At 45.4% G+C, this 21979-nt stretch overlaps 4 protein-coding genes across 5 annotated transcripts; 2 read left to right on the forward strand and 2 right to left on the reverse strand.

The window, feature by feature from the left end:
* Positions 1–472: 472 nt before the first annotated feature.
* Positions 473–5285, reverse strand: LOC130522642 (transcriptional-regulating factor 1-like). Its single transcript, XM_057027209.1, has 13 exons — positions 5202–5285; positions 4016–4459; positions 3187–3906; positions 3068–3114; positions 2883–2982; positions 2505–2799; positions 2351–2417; positions 2109–2248; positions 1838–1941; positions 1662–1731; positions 1478–1563; positions 1318–1408; positions 473–828 (listed from the first exon to the last, which is right to left on the reverse strand). The coding sequence occupies exons 1-13, from the start codon at positions 5208–5210 to the stop codon at positions 824–826; spliced, it is 2178 nt and encodes a 725-aa protein (XP_056883189.1). The 5' UTR covers positions 5211–5285; the 3' UTR covers positions 473–823.
* Positions 5286–5867: 582 nt separating this feature from the next.
* On the forward strand, positions 5868–8119 carry lipt1 (lipoyltransferase 1). 2 transcript variants are annotated; one of them, XM_057027203.1, is made up of 5 exons: positions 5869–6074; positions 6531–7069; positions 7203–7424; positions 7534–7805; positions 8031–8119. In XM_057027203.1, exons 2-5 carry the CDS (start codon positions 6559–6561, stop codon positions 8040–8042), a joined length of 1017 nt encoding a protein of 338 aa, XP_056883183.1. In that variant the 5' UTR covers positions 5869–6074; positions 6531–6558; the 3' UTR covers positions 8043–8119. The 2 variants fall into 2 exon arrangements, with proteins under 2 accessions (XP_056883182.1, XP_056883183.1); XM_057027202.1 differs by lacking the exon at positions 8031–8119 and having other exon boundaries at positions 5868–6074; positions 7534–8003.
* Positions 8120–8262: 143 nt separating this feature from the next.
* Positions 8263–16793, forward strand: eif5b (eukaryotic translation initiation factor 5B). The gene is made up of 26 exons (XM_057027200.1): positions 8263–8601; positions 9906–10022; positions 10227–10290; positions 10393–10554; positions 10634–11129; positions 11216–11349; positions 11426–11503; positions 11581–11731; positions 11808–11900; positions 12236–12322; positions 12494–12553; positions 12703–12983; positions 13059–13166; positions 13345–13455; positions 13535–13602; positions 13729–13870; positions 13950–14081; positions 14227–14409; positions 14486–14647; positions 14740–14871; positions 14973–15104; positions 15181–15257; positions 15345–15509; positions 15577–15715; positions 15798–15959; positions 16143–16793. The coding sequence occupies exons 1-26, from the start codon at positions 8567–8569 to the stop codon at positions 16248–16250; spliced, it is 3579 nt and encodes a 1192-aa protein (XP_056883180.1). The 5' UTR covers positions 8263–8566; the 3' UTR covers positions 16251–16793.
* A 214-nt stretch (positions 16794–17007) lies between these two features.
* On the reverse strand, positions 17008–21538 carry bco1l (beta-carotene oxygenase 1, like). The gene is made up of 11 exons (XM_057027201.1): positions 21348–21538; positions 20766–20894; positions 20564–20693; positions 20337–20484; positions 19989–20136; positions 19325–19545; positions 18643–18909; positions 18463–18568; positions 18296–18390; positions 17962–18073; positions 17008–17897 (listed from the first exon to the last, which is right to left on the reverse strand). The coding sequence occupies exons 1-11, from the start codon at positions 21409–21411 to the stop codon at positions 17749–17751; spliced, it is 1569 nt and encodes a 522-aa protein (XP_056883181.1). The 5' UTR covers positions 21412–21538; the 3' UTR covers positions 17008–17748.
* Between the last annotated feature and the right edge of the window lie 441 nt (positions 21539–21979).

Below are 21979 nucleotides of genomic sequence, written 5' to 3' on the forward strand. Positions count from 1 at the left end.
TCAGTCATAAATATTGGCAACACCCAACACCTGCACTGTAGCCAAAGGTCAAAGGGCTTGTCCAAGGGTTGATTTAAAGTAAACAGGAGATGAGGTCTTCCTGTCAGGTCTTCCTGCTTTCAAATACTGGAAACAAACAGCCTAGACTGCTAGGCTTCTGTCTTTTTTGACATCGCCTATTGATGGACACAAACATTTAAAGGCAGAGTATCTGTTATAGCAACCAGAATTAACTCACTTCTCACTCATTTCCTCAATGAGACAACAGTGACAGATAATCCTGAACTTTATTATGTTTGGAATTCTTCTGCCTTCACTGAAGCTGAGCTCAACCTCAGAGGCCCAGAGGGAACAGACAGAGTAAAAAAAAAGACAATACCAGCCTGAGCTGAAAAGTCCAGAGATCCTCTCAGTCCAGTCAGTGCTTTTAAAATTAAGAAATATACAAATAACAGAAACAGAGGAGCAGCCGCAGGCTTTAATGCATAGTTTACTGATAATGTATCACGTGTTATGAAAAGTATGGAGGAAATAAAACCGCCATCAAACATGTTTCATTTCCTCATTCATAGAAGAACACACCTGAATGATTCATCAGAGCTTTTAAAACATGTGTTGCAAACATCATAGATTTTTGGACTTAAATCATCATCCTACTCCAGAATCAACGTTTTAATCAATATAAAAATCATCATTAAGCAAAGTGCAGGACTGGTGGATCCAGGGTCCACCTCATTCAGAACTATGATGATCTTTTCTCAGTCGTTCTGGAGCTTCGGCTGATGACGGCTCGGTCTTTGTTGGATTCCGTGACCTTTAACCTTTAACCTGGACAAATAGGGAAAAAAGAAGCTTGATCATGATTTCGAGGGTTTAGTTTGACCTGAGTTCTGTTGGAAAGAAGAATAAGCTGAAGTGGATGACACAAACAAGAGCAGAGCTGACTGAAAACTGATCAAACCCATCCAAATAAAGCAGGTGGAAAATTGAGTCACTGAGGTCAGACCGCACTCATAGGTTGACGCGCTGAAATGTCAAGTCACAGATCATAAACCCAGTGGCTCTGACAGGAAGTGTGTAATGTGTGTATGTTTCAGTGTGTATTTGATGCTGCTGTGTGTTTGCGTGTGGTGCTTTGTGGATTCTGGTTTCAGTGGTTTTTTCACTTCGAGCCTTTAGTTTCATTTGTGTTGACAACGACTGACCTGAAACACAGAAACAACTAACGATACAGGAACTCCACCGCAGAACAGAACTTTGAGTCCAGCCGCTGTTCTACTTTTGACTGTTGAACTGAAATGTTAAAATAAGTCTCACGGTTGATGGTCAGTCCTCTTGAGCTGGTGCTCATCTTCTTCTTCCACAGATAATAAAACTCCACACACTCAGAGACGGACTTGGTCTGAACCTGAACACACAAAAACATGTGAACCCGCCTGCAAAACCTGGGGGAAACTTCAACACGGAGGAATCGTACAGCTTTCTGGATCCTGCTGAAGTCTTTTTGATGGAGCTGCAGCGATTTAACCAGCAACCTCTTCTCAGCTTCACTCCAGCTGACCTCTGCAATCACATTTGAGGCTAAATGATAAACGATATCAGGAACGTTGTCACAATACTGTTGCAGTAAACACCGATGATATAAATGTGTGGGTGTGTACGTTTGTGCTGTCGGCCTGTGGGGCTGCTGCTGTTGGTTTCAGGAGTCGACAGCAACTTCTCAACTGCCAGCTGAAAGACAGAACCCAAATCTGAGCTCATCCTCATGTGGACTTAAACAACAACAACAACAACGACGACTACTACTACAGCAACAACAACGCCAGTGGGTTCTTACCAAAAAGTCTCCTCTGCATTGTCTCAGGATATAGAGAGAAGACTCTGGGCTGGTTCCACCTCCTGGCACCACGCTGGAGCGAGCCATCAGCAGCAAAGCTTCAACTAGACAAGTGCCCATCAAAATAGGTGCAATTGTGAAAATATTGAAAGGATTTTGTGTGTGTGTGTGTGTGAGAGAGAGAAGAGAGAGAGAGAGAGAGAGAGAGAGAGAGAGAGAGAGAGAGAGAGAAGAGAGAAGAGAGAGAGAGAGAGAGACTGAGACACTCTACCTCTCTGCTGGTTGACAGGAAGGTCCATTTCTTCCCACGCAGACCAAAGCTCAAGTGCATTGTGGGAGTCAGCGTCAGCGTCTCTCTTCTCGTGTAGAAGTGGGATTTCAGCCTGAAATCCTCGCCCCACATTGATCTGCCTGTGATTGACAGTCGCGTGAGGAGGTGATCAAACACGGGCATCTTTTCTGTTTTACATACCTGAAATGATTAGAGAAGCTTCTTTAAAAATGTGTCCTTACGGCTGATTGGCTCTTGTCCTTAGTGTTCCGGGAGGAGGAGAGTTTGTCTCCACGGCAACGTGGTCACCTGTATTTCACAAATGAAGTTTAACAGCAAATCTTTTTTTGTGCTTTAGAGAATATTTGGAGCGATTGTGGTTTTATGCTAGCTCACCAGGTGTGTTGTGAAGCTGTATTGTCTGCGCTCTCTTCACCCTCCTGCTGGTAAGGGAGCAGTACAACCCTGGACCCGCCCTGACGGGACACAACATGGGTGGAGGGGTGTAGTGTCTGAAACTGACACCGTTGCCCATGGATGCGTCCTCATGCAACAGGCTCTGATAGAGCACACCTCTTCTGGAGGCTGGAAACATACAGCTGGCTTTCTTATGAGCTCGTCCTTTGGAGTGGACGGGCACGCTGACGGGCATCACTGTGGAGGTGGAGGGTGAAAGAGAGAGGTCCTCATTCTGTGGAAAAAAACAGCAAAGCCTCAAAACAGCCACAAGGGGCAGCATTTGACACACTGTGCACATTCATGAGGAGCACCAACCTTGCTCACGCACGCCGATCTAATGCCGCTGTGGGAGCGCATGTGTCCGTTTAAAGCCGGCAGACTTCGGAAATCTCGCTTACACACTGTACAGAGCAACCTGTAACAGTAGCAACTTTGTTGAAACAAAGAATAATCCACATAATGTTAATCTCAAATGAGCCTCCACAGCTCTCAGGAGATACCTGCAGACGGGATCCTCAACGCTCTTTTTAGGTTGGGGACATTTTTTCTAAAACGGAAAAGACTTTTAAAAAGGAAGAACTCAAGTTTCATTGCGTTTGTAAAAACATTTGTTGCTCACAGCTGCACTGACACACTCGGATACCCAGTGTGTCCAGTCTGGTGGACAGTGTTCGGCAGCTCTTCCGTGATCTTCTCTCCATGTGAGCCCAGCAGGAAGGCTCGGGGATGGGGAACTGCAGCCGGCCTCTTGGGTCATGACCTGCGGACACAGACCATTGCTGGAGCACCTGGCTGTGTCGAAGAGCCCCGTCTGGTCCTGAATCAGCTCATATTGGCTCAGTAAAGGGTGGTTTGTCTGGTGGGGGGGAGGCTGACTGGTGTAGCTGTCGCACTCCTGGAGACCACAGCTGCTCAATTGTCCAAATGTTTGTGGATATATGTTCCTCGATTCCTCCCAGGGTTGAATTGGAGGGCTGGATAGAGTCGGGGTTTGGGGGTACTGAGGACTTGGACCTGGAGTAGTGGGGCTACAGAAGGGCTGGGGGGCTGTGCTCTGGTAATACTGGGTGCTGAAAGCTTTTTCAGTCGATGATGAGCTAAAATCCATCAAGTCCCATCGTCCCAGGTTGCCTTCTCCAGACACGGAGGCCTGGGGAGAGCACTCCAACTGGGACAGTGTTGCTTCCAGAGACCTACAAGGATCCTGAACTGGACAGAGACCATTAGGTTGCTGGTACACGGTGCTGGTGGGTGGAGCCTGGGCGTTACAGGACAGTCTGTTTGTACATCCCAGTTGACCTTGTTGGTTGATCAGACCCGTGTTGAAGTGGTTTTGATTCTGCAGGTGGTGATTTTAGTTTTAGTGAGACAAATTGATCTGCTGGAATTAGATCCACAAGATTTCTGCTTGTGTTTTTTTCTGTTTTTGGAGAAAGATAGAATCTTACCTGGTACAAGAAGTTATCGCTCCCCTGGTGGTAGGGAAGCTCAGTTCTTCTGGTCCAACCAGAATCAGGATTCTGGTTGTAGACTTGCTGAGGTGGGGAGAGGAGCCTTGGGGATGATAGTTGAGGCTGTGCTGCAAATTGGGGAGCTATCAGGTGAGGTTGTTGTTCAAAACTGGATGATAGGTAGGGATGGGCACAGACGGGCGAGGTTAACTGTGACCCATTTAGGTGAGGGGGGGTGATTTGGGGCAGAAGGACGTGAGGAGATGGTGCCTGGCCCAGATTAAACTGCTGAGGTGGGGTTGCCTGGAATTCAGCTGCCATGTGAGGGGGGGTTTCTGGTGGATTCGAGACATGGTGAGACGTCAGACAATCTGTCGCTGGAGGATCCAGAAGGTGGGATGAAGATACCTGGTTCTGGGGTATGAGTGGATAGGAGGGTACCTGGAAATGAAGCAATCCAGAATTTTATCAGTGTCATAAAGCCAGTGTAATATAACTGGGACAGAAATGCTGTGGCCTTGGCAAAAAATACAGAACAGTGGTTTGTACAGCGGAAACCAAAGCCTATTTGTTAATAAATGGAGAAGGGCAGCACATCATCTCACTTTAAGGCAGTAACAAGCAAAAAATTCAACAAAAGCGTAGAAAATACATTATGTATTTTAAATTGCTTCTTCTTTGTCATTTAAGTTTTCTTATTGACGCTGTGTTCGCTGAATACTGAATTCACAAAATAAATTGTTCCGTAACATTAAAACTAAAACCACACAGTACGATTCAAAGAATTCACACATAGAAGTGATTCAGACTCAGTGTCTCTTAAAGGGACACTAACTAACTTCATTATGCATAGCCGTAACTCAAACAAACTAAGTTATTTTTATGTTTCCTGGTAACTTTTGAAAGATGCAATTTCAAGATTCTTTAACTGTCCATAAAAGTCAAAAGAAGAAAAGTGATAAAACGTCGGACGTTTCCTGTCATTTCTTCTTAAAGCTGCCAAAATGTGATAACTCTCAAATGATTGAATTTAAATACAAAATGAAGTATGTCAAAATAAATACCAGTAGTTACAAACAATAAAAGCACAAAAAGAATATTCAGTAAAACAAGTACTTAATAATCATCTTTCTACAAGAGTTACTTCTTTATTCTTTTTAGAAAGAAGTAAAAATACTCTCACCTGAAACATCACTGATCGACTGACTGACTCTCTTTGGCGTGTGTGTGTGTGTGTGTGTGTGTGTGTGTGTGTGTGTGTGTGTGTGTGTGTTGTGTGTGTGTGTGTGTTGTGTGTGTGTGTGTGTGTGTGTGTGTGTGTGTGTGTGTGTGTGTGTGTGTGTGTGTGTTCGCGCGTGCAAGGATGTGGTCACAAGTTCTTCCTCTCTCTTGCAGTCTCTTCTCGGTGCTTCTTCCTCCTGATTAAGCTGGTGAGATGAGGAAATATAAGAGATAGACTTTTCTATTTCAATGTATTTTATGTTCATTTGCATTCAAAAATGTCTAAAATATATGATTTATAACTGTAAGATTTGAAATATTACAAATATAACAAAATATAACAAATGGTGGTAGATAGCTGGGTTTGCTGGTGGTGCTATACATAACATTTTTCTTTATGGCTTCTATTTTTCTATTTCTTTCATTTTTTCTATTTAGTCTATATATATATTTATATTTCCTTTAATTTAGATCATGTTATCATAAATTAACTATTCATCAGACCGGAACCAATTTTAAAATGCCATGTAGAACCCGTGGTGGTGAAGAAGCGGCAAGAAACACACTAACCGGAAGTACAATAATCATTCCTTCAAAATAAGATGACTCGTGGAAACGCAAAACTCTACATGATTTCTTCACTTCATTATTTGCAGCCAAAGTTATATATTTACGTGCTGTAAATTACCACAGACTATTATGGCACCTCTACCTTTGTATGTTTTACAGCTTCGCATTATTATGTTATTAGTTATACGTTTATCTTGAACATCTGGAACGGAAGTGATAGCTTTGACTGTGGTCCGGCGGATCTTCGTTCCCCCCTTTGAGTCAGGTCAGACGAACATACTCAACTAAATTCTGAAGTTTGTTGTTATTAATCGATGAAAATTTGAGTTAAAAAAATTCTTTTAGCGAATTTAAGTTCGCTTGTTATTTTCTCGCTGTTAGGACGAAATATAAGATCGTGCTTAGAATGACTTTGGTCATGTTACTAACCACAGAAAATTGTATTGTGAATGTCATGTGATTTTTGTCTATTTCGACTTTTTCTGTAAAGACAAGTTATTTTATCGGCATTTCATTGTTCTTGACTTTTAAACAAAAGTGTTTAATAAATGATTATCATGCAGATTGACGCAGCCTCAGTGGTTTAAACCAGTTTACAAAAACAGATTGATTATTTTATACGAAACATACTTGTTAACTTACATTGACAGATTATATTTAATGTTGTTGCAATCAGAATGTCACTTGCAGCTGGACAGAATATATATTTAAACATTTGAAGGAGACCCAGCTAAGAGGAAACCGCCGTGATGTCGATCCTCAAGAAGACGCTGTCTCATGTTGGAGGCTGCTGTCGATCCAGCGCCCAGTCAGTTCGGACCAGCTCCGCATCCAGCAGTGCCCTGTTCAGCGGTGACAAAGGACTGATCTTACGTTCGCAGTCCACTGATGTGTATCAGAACCTGGCCCTGGAAGACTGGATCGACTCGAACGTGGACCTGCAGCAGCGTAGCGTCCTTCTGCTCTGGAGGAACCGTCCAGCTGTGGTCATTGGACGTCATCAGAACCCCTGGGCTGAGTGCAACCTGTCATTCATGAGGAGGGCTGGAATCCTTCTGGCCCGTAGGCGGAGCGGTGGTGGGACTGTCTTTCACGATCTCGGGAACCTTAATTTGACCTTTTTCACCTCAAAGAAAGCATACGACCGGCAGAGAAACCTGAGGGTCATTACGGAGGCTCTGCAGAGGATAAGACCAGAACTAGACGTTTGGGCAACTGACAGATTTGACATTTTACTCAACAGACACTTCAAAATCTCAGGTAGTGTTTAGAGACAATGTTAGATGGTATTTTGACATTGGCTTTTGTTCATTTCATTGGGGTGATTGGGATTTACAATGTTTTCCTGTTCATATCTGTGAAGTTTTCATTGTCGTGGATGGCGTGTTTGCAGGCAGCGCGTCCCGACTGGGCAGGAAGTCGTCCTACCATCACTGCACTTTGCTGTATTCTGCTGATCGTTCCGCCCTGACTGCTGTCCTTCGCCCTTCTTGTCCTGGTATTCATAGTAACGCTACACCCAGTGTTCCCTCGCCTGTCACCAATTTGCTGGAACATGCTCCAACACTGCAGTTAGATGAGCTTCTGAATTCAGTGGTTCACCAGTACCGGACAGGTACTGAACTGTTTGCATGAAACTCGAGTGAATGGTGCCCTCTGCTGATCGCAGATTGCAAAAACAGCCCCAAAACATGACATCTTTTTTTCCTCTTCTAAATATTCAGAGTTCAACTTCAAAGCCGAATCAACCCTTGTTGACCCAGATGATGAATCTGCTTTTCCTGGACTTGGGCAGGCAGCTGCAGAGCTCCGTAGTTGGGAGTGGATCTTTGGTAAAACGCCCAAATTCAGAATCCAAGCTACTCTGAAGCTGGTGGACCATCGAGCCTTTTCTCACAGCTCAGGACAGCTTCAGATGACGATAAAGAACGGCGTTATTGAGAGCTGCGAGCTGGACGTCCCAGCTGACTGGCTCCCCCGGCGGTTGTGCAGCGAAGTGAGCAGCGTGCTTGTGGGTGAACGCTTCTGTCGGCATCGAGCAGCTGCGTCTGTCACCACAATGCTACGATGTGAAAATAGCGATCTGCAGGACAGACTTGCCAACCTGTGTGATGCACTGGTGGCCGCTATGGGCTAAAATCAAACAATGAAATAATTGTCCGTTTTGTTTTGAAAATAAATTATATCTGATCTATTCATATTGTTCCTTCTGCCCCTACAGGTTGTCCCGTGAAACTTTAAACCCGAATGGATTTCAAATTGTTGCTTCCAACTTATATATAAACAAAAAAAATACAATTTTAAAATCGACGATCTAAATGTGTTGTTTTTAAGTTAACATATCTGTAGTTTTGTTGGAAAAGTGTGACTTATCGACACGGCTGACCCACGCGCCGGGTCAGGTAGTTGCACGCATGCGCGTCTGTTAGGATTAAACGACGAGGACACACTCAGCCTTCAATTGGGACGTGCTGTTAATTTAATCGACAAATCAAACGATATCTTCCATTACAGTAAATTACTGACTGAGTCATTTTTATAAACATTTTGCTTACGACGTGAAGTTTCTATCTCGTAAATATATGCTGTATCGATTGACTTTTATGGTGACGGGTGAAAAGTTAACTCAGGTCAGCAAATGTTAGGGAGTGAGTCGTCGCACTTGTATCCGGCAGTGGACGATCTTTGTTTTAAGTGTGATCCGTGGTGTGTGGTGTCAGTCGGCTGAAAGGAGATCGGGATAACCACTGCGACGGGATGGGGAAGAAACAGAAGAAATCTGGAGAGGACAGGTAGAGAAAAGTCCGTCTGCCTTTACATGGGAACCAGTGCGCCCCGACACCAGATTTGCGTCAACAGCCTTGCTGTGTTAAAACTGCGGAGGCCCGTTATCCCGCTGGACACTGTTAGCCTATCGGCTACTGGCGTAAACAGATGCTAACCACGAGTTCCTGTAACTGTGTGCACAGGTGACTCTTTAAGTGGAACATAAATGGCCCAAGATTACCCAAACACGCACTAGCCGAGTCTACCTGGTGTCACCGGCACAACCTCAGTCTTGGCGTGTTTAGTAACGTTTATCCACGTTTTCTTGAGAAGTCGGTCCCGATAGCTAGCGTTGCTAATGGCTAGCCCTCGTAACGGCAGATCCTCGATTCTTTTAGCTCCTCTGAGATCTAAAATTTCTACGCAGCGTTTGTACTCGACGTTGTCTAAGCCGACTAATGTACTGTTCTCTAAGGACGTAATACGCTTTAAATCATTTAAGGTAGTAAAATTTGGATCGGGTCCACAACGTGGAGACCATTCCCAACGGCTGAGCTAGCTCTTAGCTCATTTATCTCCTTTGTGGTTGCAGTATTGTGACTGTGACAGCTAACATATGCTCTCGAATATGCTGATGTGATGTCACCTGCTGACCACGTTCGTCAGTGCACACCAGGCTGAATCCGAACTCAAATAGAATGTCTGGATTTGAGAGCTGTGGAAGCCTTCAGCTCCTTTTATGAGCAGAATTACATCCCGGGTCAACGCTGAAACACAGGCAGATACGTGGTATCTGGAAGCATGAGGAAGACATGACACATTTGATCGGGTCCAATGGATAGAAACACATTTTCTTCATAATGGAAGGGGGGTTATGGTTATATCACTTTCTAAATTTCCCACAAAATGGATAATTATGTGTGATGAACAGAGTCAACATGATCTTAATCTGAAAATGTAGGAATGCCCTGGAGTGGGTCAGGAAACAAAGATCGTGGTCCATAATCAGCAATAATTCTGTAGAGGCTCACCCTCAAACAGTTTATCAGATCTTTTCCAATAAGCACGCATCTGCTGAAATGTTTCCTTAATTAAATGATCTTTCTTATTTTGACACGACAGAAATGACGCTGGCTATTTGAAGTGTTTTTCGTCCCCGCAACTCAGCAGGGGGCTGATGAGAAATAAAAGAGAGTGCAAGTTCAGCAGCTTTTCATTGGTTCATGTTGTTGTGACCCAGAGCGCGGGGTCAGGCTGCAGTGCGGGCTGAATAGATGAACGTGATGGGGCATTTTTTGATCAATCAGTGTTGCTTTTGACCTCTCTGCAGTGCCAAAGACGACGGCGTTGACATCGATGCTCTTGCTGCAGAGATCGAAGGAGCCGGAGCCTCCAAAGAGACAAAAGGGAAGAAGAAGAAAAAAGGAGCCAAGAAGGATGACTTTGAGTATGCCAGTGTTCCTCCTCTTCCTCCTTCTCTTTCCTTATATCCTATATGTCTTCATCCAATGTTGCAAAATGCACATTAATATTCTGACTGGCTAATTTGGTGAAGGATAGATTTTTTTGTGATGAACCATATTTTCTCACACAAATGTGCAATCAACACAAATGTTGATTGGTTTTGTTTTGTGACATTGTCTTCTTGCAGTGAGGATGACATCTTAAAGGAGTTGGAGGAGCTGTCTTTAGAGGCTCGGGGAGGAAAAGGGAAGGTGAGCGCTGCAACGAAATCCACCCAGTTTAATCACAGATTCTGCAGTCAAGCGCGTGGACAAAAGATGAAGCATGTGTGAAAAACTAGTTCTTCTCTCCAGAAAGTGGACACCACAGAGCACACGCAGAGCATCCAGCCTCCAAAACCAGAGAAGAAGAAAACCAGGAAGGAGAAGAAGGGCGCCTCTAGCCCGGATGATGAGGAGGGTGAGGAAGATCATCCTGCTGAAGAAAGGAATGGACAACAGAAGGGAAACAAGAAGGTGAAGAGCAAGAAAGATGAATATTTCACGGAATATTTTTGTTCGTTGATTTGTGATGCACTTTTAAATTCTTCTCCAGGCCACTTCTGTTGCTCTGCCCTCTGACTCCGATGAGGACAACAGCTCTCGATCCCACATCAAGAACAAAGAAAGCAAGAAAGGGCAACACAAACTGTCAGATGATGAGGATGATGAAAAAAGCGTGAAAAAAGGAGGGAATGGAGAGAAAGATGACGACGACGACTCTGAGGATGAATTCGCCTTCCGCAGAGACAAGAAGAAGAAAAAGAACAAGGGCAAGGCTGCAAAAGCAGAGAGCGAGGACGAAGAGGAGCAGGACGGCGAGGACGGTGGCGGCTTCAAAATGAAGACGGCGGCACAGAAGAAGGCGGAGAAGAAAGAGAGGGATCGTAAGAAGAAGGAGGAAGAGAGGCTGAAGCAAAAGAAGCTGAAGGAGGCCAACGCAGAGGTGAAAAAAGAAGCAGAGAAGAAGACGGTCACGGCTGAAGCCACACCCACTCCTCCTGCAGCGGTGATGGAGGAGGAGGATGATAAGCCGGAGCCAGCCGCAGATGGTGAGTGCTCACCCGCCTTCTGTCGGTTTTGGTATGGTTGTTGTGCTTGATTGTTGTGACATTCTCTGTTCTCCTTTCTCCTTCAGATGAAGCCGATAGTGACAAGAAGAAAAAAGACAAGAAGAAGAAGAAGGTGGAGAAGGAGGAGAAAGAGAAGAAGAAAGGCCCCAGCAAGGCTACGGTGAAGGCCATGCAGGAAGCTCTGGCCAAGATGAAGGAGGTGAGGCATGCTGGGAAATTCATTTGTTGGGCCTTGACATGAGCCTGTTTGATGCTCAACAGTGTCTGTTTTGTAGGAGGAGGAGCGAGTCAGGAGGGAGGAGGAGGAGCGACAGAGGAGACTGGAGGAGCTGGAGAGGCAGCGGCAGGAGCAGGTACATCAGCATCGCTGTTAAGGTGATGTCATCATAACTCGAACAGAGACCTCTGACCCCTCGTAATGTTCTTGTAGGAGCGCCTAGAGCAGGAGCGCAAGGAGAAGAAGAAGCAGAAGGATAAGGAGCGGAAGGAGCGTATGAAGAAGGAGGGGAAGCTCCTGACCAAAGCCCAGAAGGAGGCGCGAGCTCGAGCCGAGGCCACCCTCAAGATGCTGCAGGCCCAGGGTGAGGGGCAACGCTCCGGACATTGTTCTCACGTGGATTCGATCTCTTCTTTACTGTCAAATATTCTGCTGAGCAGGTGTTGAAGTGCCATCCAAAGACTCGATGCCAAAGAAAAAGCCAGTTTACGGAGACAAGAGGAAGAGGAAGCCCAACGTCCACACTCCTGAAGGTGTTTTATCCCCAAACCCCACGCCTAGCCTCACACAGTTACAAGTACTGGTTCTCAATTCACCATGTGCAGTCACGCTCTGAGCTGTAGTTCATGCTTAGATGGCCAAACAATGGGCCAAAAGAACAGAGGTCGTGACAGTTGATCCAAGGGTCAGCAACAATTTAAAAGCATCCTGCCATACTCAAACCATGTTACATTGAATTAAACACACAAAAACAAGATAATCATTCAAGTTTGGAGAGTTGGGAGTAAATACACCTGTCAAATCAGCGCATTCCGGTCTGTACTCAACAATGCTCATGAAGCTCACAGCTCCTCTTTGTTCCTTCCAGAAACATCACAAGTGACATCTCCGACCTCCGAGACTCCAGAGCCTGTTGCTGTGGTGACGGAGGCCAAGACCCCTGCTGCAGAGCCAGGTGAGATGAGGAGTCGTCGTCGTCAGATTTGGTTTGTTTAAGAAGGATTAAGAGTGTTGCCTCGGTCATGGGTGATTAAGGCTTAGTAGTTCCAAGTTATTATTGTGATGTAATGATTCCAAGCATGGCAGGAAAAGAACCAAAGCATTTTTAACACAAGATTGTCTGCAGAGGTGAAGCCAGATGCTGATTTGGATGACTGGGAGGCCATCGCCACAGATGAGGAGAAAGGTGAGTTTCTGTACGCTGTGCTAATTCAGTGACGGCCTTGATTTAAATCGACTGAAGGAAACTTTTGATTTACCTTAAAAGACAGATTTTATTTCATTACTAGTATAAATATTCAAGTTGTCCAGTAAACCTCTTCCAATTGATGTCAGATTTGAAAAAAGTTCACATTGAGGTGAAGGAGGAGACGGCGTCCCCCCCTCAGCCTGCAGGCAGTGATGAAGATGAGGAGGAAGAGGATGAGGAGGACGAGGAGGACGGTGATGACGAGGAAGACGTGAGTGAAGAGGAGGCAGTGAAGGAGGTGGCCCCTGCGAGCCAAGGCAAGAGGAAGCCGGCAAAGGAGAGCGAGGACGAGAGCAGCGAGAGTGACGACGACGACGGCAGGACGAAGGAGCAGCGCCTCTACGACCGGGCCAAGAGGAGGATAGAGGTGTGAGAAAGCAGGAGGAGTGGGAGCTTATCCCCTCCTCGTTTCCTTTCTCTGACTTCTTTCATGTTTCTATAGAAACGGAAAGCAGAGAACTTGAAGAACATCAAACTGGACGTGCTGAGAGCACCGGTGGTGTGTGTGCTTGGACACGTCGACACAGGAAAGACGAAAATCCTGGACAAGGTAACATTTAACAGCGGATTAGAAGGATTTGTTCTTCGCTGACTGTTGCTTTACGTTTTCACAGGTTTGATGACAGATCATTTGTTTTCCCAGATTGCTGTGATTGTTTACAGTGAGAGATCATGTTGTGGCGCACCCATTTTCTGATGCGGTTGTCATTTTGTTTTTGTGTGTGTAGCTGCGACACACTCATGTTCAGGATGGCGAAGCTGGAGGGATCACACAGCAGATCGGAGCCACAAACGTTCCAAAAGAGACGATTGTGGAGCAGGCAAAGATGGTTAAGAATGTAAGAGGACACACCCGTGTAGAGGAACCTCGCGCCTCTGTTTTGTTCGTGATCATTGATTTAAGTGTCTTCTGAGCAGTTCGACAAAGAAAACCTTAAGATTCCCGGCATGCTGATCATCGACACACCGGGACACGAGTCCTTCAGGTATCGCTCAAACAAACGCTGTCCTCTTTGTGTTTTGGGAAAATCCAGGAAGCCGCACAGTCTCTGCTGACTGTTGCCCAGACTGTTGTCGTTTTCTCAGGATTTGCTCTTTGTTTTTACATTCAGCAACTTGAGGAATCGAGGCAGCTCTCTGTGTGACATCGCCATCCTGGTGGTGGACATCATGCACGGTTTGGAGCCTCAGACGCTCGAGTCGATCAACCTGCTGAAGGAGAAAAAGTGTCCCTTCATCGTCGCCCTGAATAAGGTGTGTCACCCGTCCACCCTCGGCTGTGTCCTTCACGTTCTTTATCCCATCTCCTGACGTCGGCTTCCTCTGACCTCAGATCGACCGTCTTTATGACTGGAAAAAGAGTCCGGACACAGACGTCGTGGCCACGCTAAAAAAGCAGAAGAAGAACACCAAGGACGAGTTTGACGAGAGAGCGAAAGCTGTTATCGTGGAGTTTGCCCAGCAGGTGTCATCATCAACCAGTCTTCTTTCAGTCTCATGGACAGTTTATCTAGAGAAACAAATGCTCACAACAAATATTAGGAGGTCAAGGACAGGGCCTCGAGGAATGCCATCATTGACCTTCAGTTCATGTTCTTATTGCTCCTCAGGGTCTTAATGCGGCACTATTTCATGAGAATAAAGATCCCCGCACCTTTGTGTCGTTGGTTCCTACCTCAGCACACAGCGGTGACGGGATGGGAAATCTCATTGCTCTGCTGGTTGAGCTCACCCAGACCATGTTAGCCCGCCGGCTAGCCCACTGCGATGAGCTCCGAGCTCAAGTCATGGAGGTGAGAAGCTTTTATTTAAATTTCTTTCCCCCAGTGCACAGTTTTTAAAAAGGGCTCACGACTATCATGCACTCAGGTTAAAGCTCTCCCTGGTATGGGAACCACGATAGATGTCATCCTGATCAACGGCCGTCTCCGTGAGGGAGACACCATCATCGTTCCAGGTGTTGAGGGTCCAATTGTGACGCAGATCAGAGGTTTGCTGTTACCGCCGCCTCTGAAGGAGCTTCGAGTTAAGGTGAAATGGCCGAAATATGCAGATTTGTTCCTGAAACTCAAATATTTTACCCTCTCTGCAACGATTATTGATCGGTGGATGTGTCTGTGTAGAACCAATACGAAAAGCACAAGGAGGTGGCAACGTCTCAGGGTGTAAAGATTCTGGGTAAAGACCTGGAGAAGACGCTGGCGGGGCTCCCCCTGCTAGTGGCCAACAAGGAGGATGAGGTCCCTGTCCTGAGGGTAAAATGCAAAGAAAGATTGGAAATAAAAATAAAACAAAGAAGCCAGTGTAGGAATGGTTGTGTGATGCTCCCAGTTGAGTGAGTGGTGCTGGGTTTCAGGATGAGCTTGTCCGGGAACTCAAACAGACCCTGAGCTCCATCAAACTGGAGGAGAAGGGAGTTTACGTGCAGGCGTCGACGCTGGGATCTCTGGAGGCTCTCTTGGAGTTCCTCCGAACATCTAAAGTTCCAGTGAGTACCACGATCGCTTTGGCAACAGTCGCTGCCTTCTCCAGAACTCTGACCTTTGACATGTGCGGCCCTACAGTACGCTGGTATCAACATCGGTCCAGTTCATAAGAAAGACGTGATGAAGGCGTCAACGATGCTGGAACACGACCTGCAGTACGTCCCTCCATCATGCATCGATAACACGGTTAATCCTCTTCAAGTGGCAGCAAGGACATGTTCAAATGTGTTTTCTGTGCGCAGATACGCAGTGATCCTGGCGTTTGACATCAAGGTGGAGAGGGAGGCCCAGGAGATGGCAGACACCCTGGGGGTCCAGATATTCGCGGCTGATATCATTTACCACCTGTTTGACTCGTTCACCAAGTACAGGGAGGAATACAAGAAAGCCAAGCAGGAGGAGTTTAAGTAAGAAAACGCCCTCGAACCTGAGAAAACGCAGAGCGCCACCTCCTGACTGATCTTATGTTCTCAGGCACATAGCTGTGTTTCCCGCGAAGCTGCGAATTTTGCCACAATTCATCTTTAACTCCAGAGATCCCATCGTGATGGGTGTGTGCATTGACGCGGGCGTCCTGCGGCAAGGGACGCCACTCTGTGTCCCCAGTAAAGGGGTAAGACACGCCCAGACACTAATAATTTAGTTTGTTTTTTTGGTTTGATCCAAGTTGACACCAAATTTACGTTGTTTTACAGTTTGTGGACATTGGCGTGATCACCAGCATCGAGCTGAATCACAAAACTATTGACTGTGCCAAGAAAGGCCAGGAAGTGTGTGTCAAGATCGAGCCCATTCCTGGGGAGTCCCCCAAGATGTACGGCCGCCATTTTGAAGCCACTGACATGATCGTCAGTAAGGTGAGGACACAAAGAACTCAGAAAGAAAAGTTTTATTTCACCTCTCAATAAGTTGTAGCACTGAAACTCTCATTCCTGTACAGATATTTCACAATAAAAGTCTGCTCCACAAAAGAAAAGTAATGTAAACGGTGAAAAGGACAACCTGTCGCACTTTGTGTCATCCATGTTGTCGTGTTTCAGATCACACGGGCCTCCATCGACGCTCTGAAGAACTGGTTCAGAGACGAGATGCAGAAAACAGACTGGCAGCTGATCGTGGAGCTAAAGAAGATATTTGAGATCATCTGAGGGCCTGGGAAACACACACAGCTCTATAAACACACACACACACACTCTTCCTCAGAAGCAGATGGCAGGGCAAAAGGAAAAGATAAAAAATACATGAAAAAGAGTTTTTCTGTGAGAAACTAACTGTTTTTCCACTGTTGTAAACAGTGATAGTTTAGACTACACACACATGCACACACACATGCACAGAGTATTCCAACGTGCCTGTTCTTCATAATCAATTTTTCTTCTGATTTCGGCTGCTGCATCACAGCCCGTCCCAGGCTGCCCCTCTCCTTCACGTCGAACCCAGATGCATTGTGGGATTTGATCGAGTATTGCAAGAGGAGGATTTTTATCTACAATTTCCTTTCTTAAAACACCGAAACATTGAAGCGCTACAACAGCTCTGACTGTAAAGACTCTAAAGGCGTTGCTCGTGTTCTACGTCAGCCACGTTGGATTGTAACGGGGCGGGGTTTAACGGATGGAGGACATCACCTTTGGGAGATTTTAAACTGTCTGTTGCCGATGATGTAATAAATTCCCATGATTCCGATTAAACCCGCAGAAGTATTTTTTCCAGATTTAGAGGGCCAAGTTCTCCCTGAACAATGTAAGCGTTTAGCAACAAAATGAAACTTAATATTTTGATATTTCATAAGACTTCCTATGCATGAATCCCATGAATTAATAAATTGTCCAGCATACTTGAACCCAAAAGATGTCTTAAATTTAGATCATCACCAAATCTATGACTCACACATTTAAAACAAACTTGACAAAACAAAGCGAGTTTTAATATCACCATCACATTAAATGAGATGTATGTGAAAGATGTCCGGGCCCGTCCTCCTCTGAGAGCTCCTGGCGGAGTGATTCAGGACGTCTCTGAGTGAGGAGGGGGCAGAAACCTTTTTCAGCCTGTTGCTAGGTGATACGGCCTTCTGAAATCTGCGATTAAAGCAACATTACATGGGAGACAGTGCCGTTGTGCTGAATATCTTCGGCTGAATCCCACCAGTCTGGACATTCATCCCAAACTCGAGCGTGACGTTGCTTTCATACAAAAGTTCTCCAAGTGCATTTTATTAATTAACAGTAATAAGGGATGACTCATTTGTTCAATCATTTCATTAAGGTCTGTTATATATTTATATGGAACTTATTACACATAGTGTGTGTGTATTATTTATTTAGATGGTCATTGTATAGGGTGTTGCAAATGATATATAAATGTGTTGTTCAGTTGATGGAGAATTTCTCTCCTTCCTCTGTTCTGCCATCTTCTCTGTTTCAGCATCTTAAAAAAGATGTGAATAACTTTTATCTAACCAATGGGTAAAAAAATATTATTTTTTTTAGACTGATGTCACTAAGGGCTACTTTTACGTCGTAGGAGTCTTAGTGAATATTCGCAAATGTTTTGCTGTCTCCTCATTTTATGGCCAAATGTGACAAAAGAAAATCCTGAAAAAGTACATTTTAATGACAGGATGAATATGAAGGAAGTTCAGACTCAATCAGGAATGAAAAGTCCGTGAAGGTCCAAGTGGACGCTGGTGGGGATGGAGGCTCGGGCGATTTCTGTAAATGTTTTTGCGTCGAGGATGAGCATGAACGGCGAGATCTTTGGATCCGAAGAGATGACCGATGACAAAATGACCCCTGTGGAGGACAGCACATTTTAACATCGTCATAAATCAGCGATGCTGGTCAGTGAAAGCCTCACCGTCATCTTCCTCATCAGCCCCAGGAGATGCCACAAACACTGGTTCTGACGGGAAACAGAGCTCTTGCTTCCACTCGAGGTGTTTCCTGGTCACGACGTCAATCTTGGCCAGCTGTTGGGACAAAAAGAATTCAAGATGAGGTCATAATCACCCATCCATCCCCCCATCCATCAATTTTATGTTGCCCGATTCTTATTTGCTATCGTGGACACTCTCCCAGTGGTCTGCAGACGAGAGGCTGGTCTCCACCCAGGGACAGGTTACCGGTCCGTCCCAGGACAACCACACCTGGGGCCAGTTACCAATTAACTTAATGTTGGAGGAGGTTTTCACCTTGTAGGGATGTGGAGAAACCTCCACCCTGGACCCGTAGAAGAATCTGTACTTCTTGGAGTTAAACTTGTAGTTGATCCCAGGAAGCTCGAGACCTGAGAGGAGATCAGACTTGACTGTTGAGGAGCGTTAATCCAGCAGTGCATCAGTAACGGTGGTGTAAGAACCTTCAAACAGGGTGTCTGGTTGGCAGTAGATGGATCCGTCCTCCTGCATCGCTGCCTGAGCTGTGGTGTCTGTCAGAGTCACCAAATTAGATCCTCTGGGGGAATCCTGGCAAAACCATTCATGTGTTACCCCAGACATTTAGAAAAGCGGAGTTTTGGGGGGTGCTGCGTGAACTGTACCTTGTTGACGTTCAGCGGGAAGACGAACCTCTTGCAAACTGGTGGGCAGAAGCTCTGGTTGGACTGGACGAAGTTGCTTGTGTCCTGTTTGACATTTCTGATGTAGAACATGTCGTATAGGCTGCTGTCGCTGTAGGTTATCAGGTCACACACCAAGTGCCCATCATCCTCGTATGCGTTGATGTGGTGGAAAACTACCAAAGCGTCCCCATAGAAACGGGTGGAGACGGCCTTTCCTGTCGTTCTGTTGATGATGTGAAAGAAGGTCTGGAACAGAAAAGGTTGGTTTGATTCCTTATTGCTGGTCCCAAATTTACGCCATAGAATCCGCAGTGTTAAGAAATCGCAACCCTGCAACGACTTTTGTCATGCGTTGACCACAAGCTTTGACGGTACTTCACGTATTGTCGGCATGGTAACGTACGGCCTCACTAATCGGACTATGATTTGATGTGATACTCAAAAGTGAGGTCTTGAGCACAGCTCTTGTAAGTAGAAGAAAAGAGTAATCCAAAATATTTGCAAACTTATAAAATATAAATAGAGGCCTGTGTTTGTCATCTGTGGAAATTCTTCCATGTTGCATTCAGACAGATTAGCCGTCTGTGAGACATTGATCCGTAAATGTGCCCTGAAACTGTCGTTTTCCTCTCAACAGGAAGCGCGAGAGCGAAGGACTTACGGCGTCATCCTTATCAAATTTGAGGCAGCTTCCCCAAGTGACGCCTCTGAAGTAGGCGGTGGCCAGTTTGATTATATCCAGTTTGAACGGCTGCTCCACAAACACGATGTAGTTTTCTGTCATCCCGAAGCTGTGGAAGTAGCTGGGAAACATAGTGGAGCGGAACGGAATGGAACAGATCTGCTGGACCTTCCTCAGCGCCGGCTTCTTGTGGCCTTTATCTAAAACAGGGGGTTGGGGGTTTAGGTCACACGCTGCACTCTCCAGCTTCACACATCTCTGCCCTAAATGTGAGAAATTCCCTATTCACTCCGACCCATCCTGGATTTAAATATTCCTGGAAACATATAGGAACAGATCTTACACATAAGGGGCTTTTAAGGTTCATGGGTCATCATATGGCCCAAACCACCTTTCTTTCCATCTAATTACTGTTTCCCACCAGTTAGAAAATAGAGCACATTCATAATCCCACCCTGGGGGGGGTTATAGCACCCATAAGACCACAGGAATCTGTATAATTCAGAATTGTGTTACATTTGAAAGCCCTGAGGCACTGCAGGCTGCTGCTGTGAAGATTCCAATTCGGTTCTGATTTCTGATGCATTCTGTTTCTGAGATCCAGATAATGCTGGGTTCCCTCCCCACCTGTTTGCCCTCATACCTGAAGTCTCAGCTGGGATTTTGAAGATGACGTACTTTGGCAGCCCCAGCCCGATCAGAGCGGTGCCCATGTTGTAGGTGTTGCCCTCCTCGTCATAGTGAGGGTGAGCCGTTGCCAAGTTCAGAGCGATGTGGTTCCGGTAGTTCACCTACAGAAACGCAGCGAAGGTCATTAGCTCGAGCCACCAGGAATGTCAAACTCAGTCCTCGAGGGCCACGATCCGGCCGGGTTTTCTATCCCACTGAAGGCATTTTCATCCTGGCAGGACAGAAAACCCGGCAGGATCGTGGCCCTCCAGGACTGAGTTTGACGCATGTGCAAGTTTACAGGGCGACTCAAAGAAGTTACCCTGCCCACGGTTTCCAGGGTAACGGGGTCGATCTGGTTGATGTAGTTGATCTCAGAGCTGGCGTAGTAGTCCTTGCCATAGCGAATGATATTGATCAAGTTGTTGTCGGTGAAGTCCGGGATGGCGTTGCAGAGGTGCGTAAATGCTCTGACGACAAACGCCTTTATCAGTTCTTTGACTCTGATTTGAGGGCACTGACGTCAACCTCGATTTTTTTTTCCATTACCTGGAGAAGATGTTTTTGCAGGGATCCGGATAAACCATCGTCCCAAACTCGGAGACAACAATCCTGTTGGACGTGCAGTTCTTTTTGTAGGTTTCGCTCCTCAGAAACTTGCTCCTGTAGGTCACCTCGCCTGCAACAATGACACAAGCTTTAAAAAACACACAAAACACCTGGTTGTTGTCGGCACTCCAGGATTCCTCACCGTTTCTGAAGGTGAAGCTGTGGATGAGTGACAGGCCGTCGAACCAGTGGTTGTACTGTGAATTGCCCACCGAGAAGAGGCCGGGCCCGTTCCTCAGCAGGGTGCCCTGCAGCCATGACGGAATGGAACCTGCAGGTAAAACAGGTCATTTTGTAAAATCTTGAGGAAGGTAGACAAAACTAGGAAATAAGATGATCAGACCATTGAATGCAGCATGACGGTGACGGATAATGCTCTATATTTGTAAAAATGACTATAAATAAAATCCCCTCTTCTATTTTATTCTTGTATGTATGCACGTTAATCCGCAAATAAATCAATAAATAATGAAAAGATGCACCCATGTGTCATGGTTCTGATCATTTGAATATATTTGAAGTGCAGCTCAGTTTAAAAACATAACAGTTCAAATATTGTTTGCACTAAAATACATATTTTCTTATGTTTTAGTATTTCTAATGAAAGAAGGTTCATATACAGTTTGTTCATCAGATTGTTGTTTTCTAATGGATAAAATGTATTTGAACCATGACTGATAAATAAACCCAACACATGTTTATTTTGTTAGGGTTTTAAACTCACCCCTGACTTCAGCCTCGACTGGTTCTGGAGTTTCTGATCCATTCTTGGCAAATATGGCCTCCATTTCTGTCTGAGTCCGCAGCTGCCTGCAGCTGAGCTTTTGTAGCCTTGAATCATCTTCTACGTGTTCATCGTCATGTGTGACAACACAAACATGCCGTGATGGGTGGATTACATAACCTCTGGCGGTGGACTTTAACTGCCTCATAAAATAGGTCAAAATGTCATAATATGACAAAGAGCCTTTCAAAAGATTTAAAAACCAGGTCAGTGTCCACATAGTCTTTTTTTAGGACAAATGTCTTTTCTCATTAGTTTTGGAGGGAAATCAACCCTCCAAAACTAATGAGAAAAGACATTTTCACCCTGGTTGAGTTCCACTTTTAACTGTTTTATAACCTATCATAACTTGATAACCAAGTCTTGTTGGCTCTTGAATTCAAAGGGGCACTGGAGGAAACCTTGGACTCTTATCAGATAAAAAAGCTGCTGTTGGGACACCTGCCTTTATCTAAATTATTGACAATTCTATCCATGACACATTTGGCTGTATTGTATATTGTATTATTTAACTTTGGCTCACTTAAATGCAGTCTCTTGGTCCACATCTGCATTTGTTATGTGTACAAAAG

The sequence above is a fragment of the Takifugu flavidus genome, chromosome 3, assembly GCF_003711565.1.
Source record: "Takifugu flavidus isolate HTHZ2018 chromosome 3, ASM371156v2, whole genome shotgun sequence".
Taxonomy (NCBI): domain Eukaryota; kingdom Metazoa; phylum Chordata; class Actinopteri; order Tetraodontiformes; family Tetraodontidae; genus Takifugu; species Takifugu flavidus.